The 3,578-nt window shown below is 36.7% G+C and overlaps 1 protein-coding gene across 1 annotated transcript; it reads left to right on the forward strand.

Moving 5' to 3' along the window:
- The first annotated feature begins 204 nt into the window (after nucleotides 1-204).
- LOC121762956 (wound-induced protein 1-like) lies at nucleotides 205-1,104 on the forward strand. The gene has a single exon (XM_042158984.1). It carries the CDS (start codon nucleotides 442-444, stop codon nucleotides 769-771), a length of 330 nt encoding a protein of 109 aa, XP_042014918.1. The 5' UTR covers nucleotides 205-441; the 3' UTR covers nucleotides 772-1,104.
- Nucleotides 1,105-3,578: the final 2,474 nt, after the last annotated feature.

Here is a 3,578-nt window from a genome sequence, read left to right on the forward strand (position 1 = left end):
TTCTGTCTGAAAAATCCCATTCCATACACCTCGCCAACTTGCTATGCGCCACGTAGCTTTCATGCGACTGTCTAGGAATATGGGATCCCCATATTCCCATTCTACCCTCCACATGCAAAATCCCCAAACTACCCTCCACACTCGAAATCCTTCAAATACCCAAATTACCCTCATACTCATTTCTATAAAATCCTTCTCCTCTCTCTCCATTTCCTACCAATTCCCCCAAATTCCTCCATTCATTTCAGCAAAATCACAAAAAAAATCCCCAATTCTCAGGAACTGGCGTTACCCACGGAAATTCTGGAGGATTCTCGAAACAAAGGGGTGGTGACCGCCCTGTATGACGCCCTGAGCCGCCGCGACGCCGAGGCAATCCAGCAGATCCTCGCCCCCGACCTCGAGTGGTGGTTCCACGGCCCCCCGTCGCACCAGTTTTTGATGCACCTCCTCACCGGCAGCAACAAGGACTCCTCCTCCCCGGAATTCAGCTTCGTTCCCCACAGCATCGCCGCCTTCGGCCCCACCGTCCTCGCCGAGGGTTTCGACCCTGCCCGCTCCATCGCCTGGGTCCACGCCTGGACCGTCACCGATGGAATAATCACCCAGGTCCGCGAGTACTTCAACACCTCCCTCACCGTCACCCGCTTCTCCGCCGCCGCCGGCCAATCGGACTGCAGCATTGCCACCCTCCACTGCCCCTCCGTCTGGGAGAGCAGCCTCCCGGGTCGGGTCGGCAAGTCCGTCCCCGGTCTCGTCCTCGCTATTTAAAAACTTAAATTACCCGACCCGTTTCCCGGGTCCGGTTTCCGAATCCAATCGCCGCCTTTTTCGACTTTTTTTATTTTAATTTTTAAGTACTGCAGTGTGTGTGAAGAATAAATAGGCATGGGCTGAGGTGGCACCGTCGATCTCTTTTTTATCCGTCTATCAACGGCTAGGATTGATCTTGGTGGTGGTGATCAGCTGCTTGTCGCTTGTTGTGGAGTCGACCAATACGATGTGGATTGGGAGGCTCTTTTCCTTTTATTATGTGTGTGAAGTGGAATTTGCGATGAATGAAGTGTTGTGTGATTGGTTAATGAATCTATTGTTCCTTTTTAATGGGCCCGAGTCTAGTCGACATAAACCACACGTGATAATTTATTCAAACGAATTGATGATTTTTGTCTTGAACCTAAATGTTAGATAATCTAATAATTGACAGCTATATTATAGTAGTAATCAATTATTTTCATTATCACAGCAAAATTAACTGTTCTTGAGTCTACAGATTGGACCAATGTGATCATTGGTTTTTGAATCATAATACTACATCATATGCTAGTAAGTGCATATTCAAATAAGAGTGATACTAAATGAACATAACGTGGTCGGTCATAAAACCTGAAATATTAATTAAAAATTTAACATTAAATGCTAGTTTATTTGAAATTAGTTCATCTCAAAATGAACAGTTTTTTGAGACAAATCTATCCTTACGGATAAATGTAGTACAATGAAGTAGGGCTGGCAATTTTTGACACGACACGATAACACGACACGAACCGGCACGAAAATAATGGGTTTGGGTCAGAGCTTATTGGGTTCGTGTACTTATCGGGTCGACCCGTTAAGGACACGAAAATTTCGTGTCGTGTTCGTGTCGTGTTCGTGTCGGGTTCGTGTTATCCGTTAACAATACGTGTTCGTGTCGTGTTCGTGTTATCCGTTAACAAATAATATTTTAATATTATTAATTCTTATTATTTTCATTTTTAATAGGTTTAACCGTTATCAGGTCGTGTTGTTATCGTGTCGTTATCGTGTCATCTCGTGTACGTGTTGTTATCGTGTCGTGTTGACCCGAATTGGTTCGTGTCGTTAATGGGTTCGTGTCGTGTTCGTGTCGTGTTCGTGTCTGAGGATTTCGTGTCGTGTTCGTGTTCGTGTTTGAGGTTTTCTTAACGGGTCGTGTTCGTGTTTGTTGTTATCGTGTTCGTGTCGTTATCGTGTCGACACGATAATGACCCGACACGCACGATTTGCCACCCCTACAATGAAGAGACTAAGTCATTAAATGATTTGAATCCTCTTGGAAATATAAAACTTTAAATACTTAACACCTTAATTCTTTCTTTTTGTCATTTCTTTTCAGTTTTTCTTTTTTACTTTAATTTATTGCTTTATACTATTGTTAATTTGTTATTTAGTTATATGAAAAATTACTTTTACAATTAGAATATTCATGATGATAAAATTTGATAATCGGTAATTGTGTATTTAGATACTCTTATGAATGAAATAAGTTAAAGTACATATTGTATTTAAATTTAATATTTAAATAACTCATAAATAAAATAATAGGTGTAAACATTGTATTGTACAACCTATTTTTATAAAATTAATTCAACTTTTTTGAGGAAAGACTGTAAATATCAAAAGTATTTATATATATATATATATATATATATATATATATATATATATATATATAATTAATAAAATAAAGGAGAGATAAAAAAAGCAAAAGAGGGAGGAAAAAGGTAATGGAATATGTTAGTGGATTATAGAGTCCATATTATAAATAATATGTAGGATTATTATTTTTCGAAAAAACTTTTATATTTAGATTTGTCTAATTTTAGAGCATCCCAAAATAGTAAAACTAGACTATTTTTTGGGATGAGTGAAGTATAAAGAGGTATTAATGATCAATATAACTTTTATTTATATCACGTAAGATTTAAAATGGATTATCGATATTATATTTAATTATATACTACTCATATCTTATAGTATTTCGGCTCAATTAATGATTAGATTGATCTGATCTAATGAATCCTAAACCGATAGCTTCGATTTGCAAACCTATTTAGTTTTTAAAAGATTGGTGAAAACCAATATTTCTTATTTGCTTGATTATACTAACATTCACAGGGGGAAAAGGAGTTCCCACAAAGCCGAAAGAAACGTAGATCTATATAAATAAACACTATTTTATGGAAGACTTCTTAACATTGCTAGCATAAAGTGGAGGACATGTCACACCAATAAAATTGACCAATTAAACATAGAATATTGCTTATAACATAACGATTTTTCCAACTAGACGTATTAAATTATTCTATGCACGTAGGTTTTGGGTATATAATAGCAATTTTATATAGTGGAATCCAATTCTTCGATTCACCATATTATCAAATGAAAGTGGTGGGTTGGTTGGTCCATTATGCCTCAACTAGAAAATATCGTAAATTACAACTCCATTGACACCGACTTCATTAGTACTATATAAATAGGTTTATGAAATTTATTTAATATTTGCTGGAATATATTGATATTTAAAGCTTTGTATACTTGTAGTATTGTTAAAGATTTAAGACCCTGTGTTTATAGTATAAAAGGATATTGTCACCTAATATTAGAATTTTCAAAAAGTTGGATTTTTCCCACGAACTTTGAAATTGACAAATAATATCACGAACTATACCATGGGTTTGTTATTTCCCACCAGTGAAAAAATTCCAGCTATATTAATAGATTGAAGAACAAATTTGGAGAGTGTACTTCAAGAAAAACTATTCTCAAAGATTGAA

Source organism: Salvia splendens, chromosome 13 (assembly GCF_004379255.2).
Source record: "Salvia splendens isolate huo1 chromosome 13, SspV2, whole genome shotgun sequence".
Classification (NCBI taxonomy): domain Eukaryota; kingdom Viridiplantae; phylum Streptophyta; class Magnoliopsida; order Lamiales; family Lamiaceae; genus Salvia; species Salvia splendens.

What these genes read in the sequence shown, in the direction of transcription:
- LOC121762956 (XM_042158984.1), top strand. Translation starts at nt 442, where the DNA reads ATGCACCTCCTCACCGGCAGCAACAAGGACTCCTCCTCCCCGGAATTC.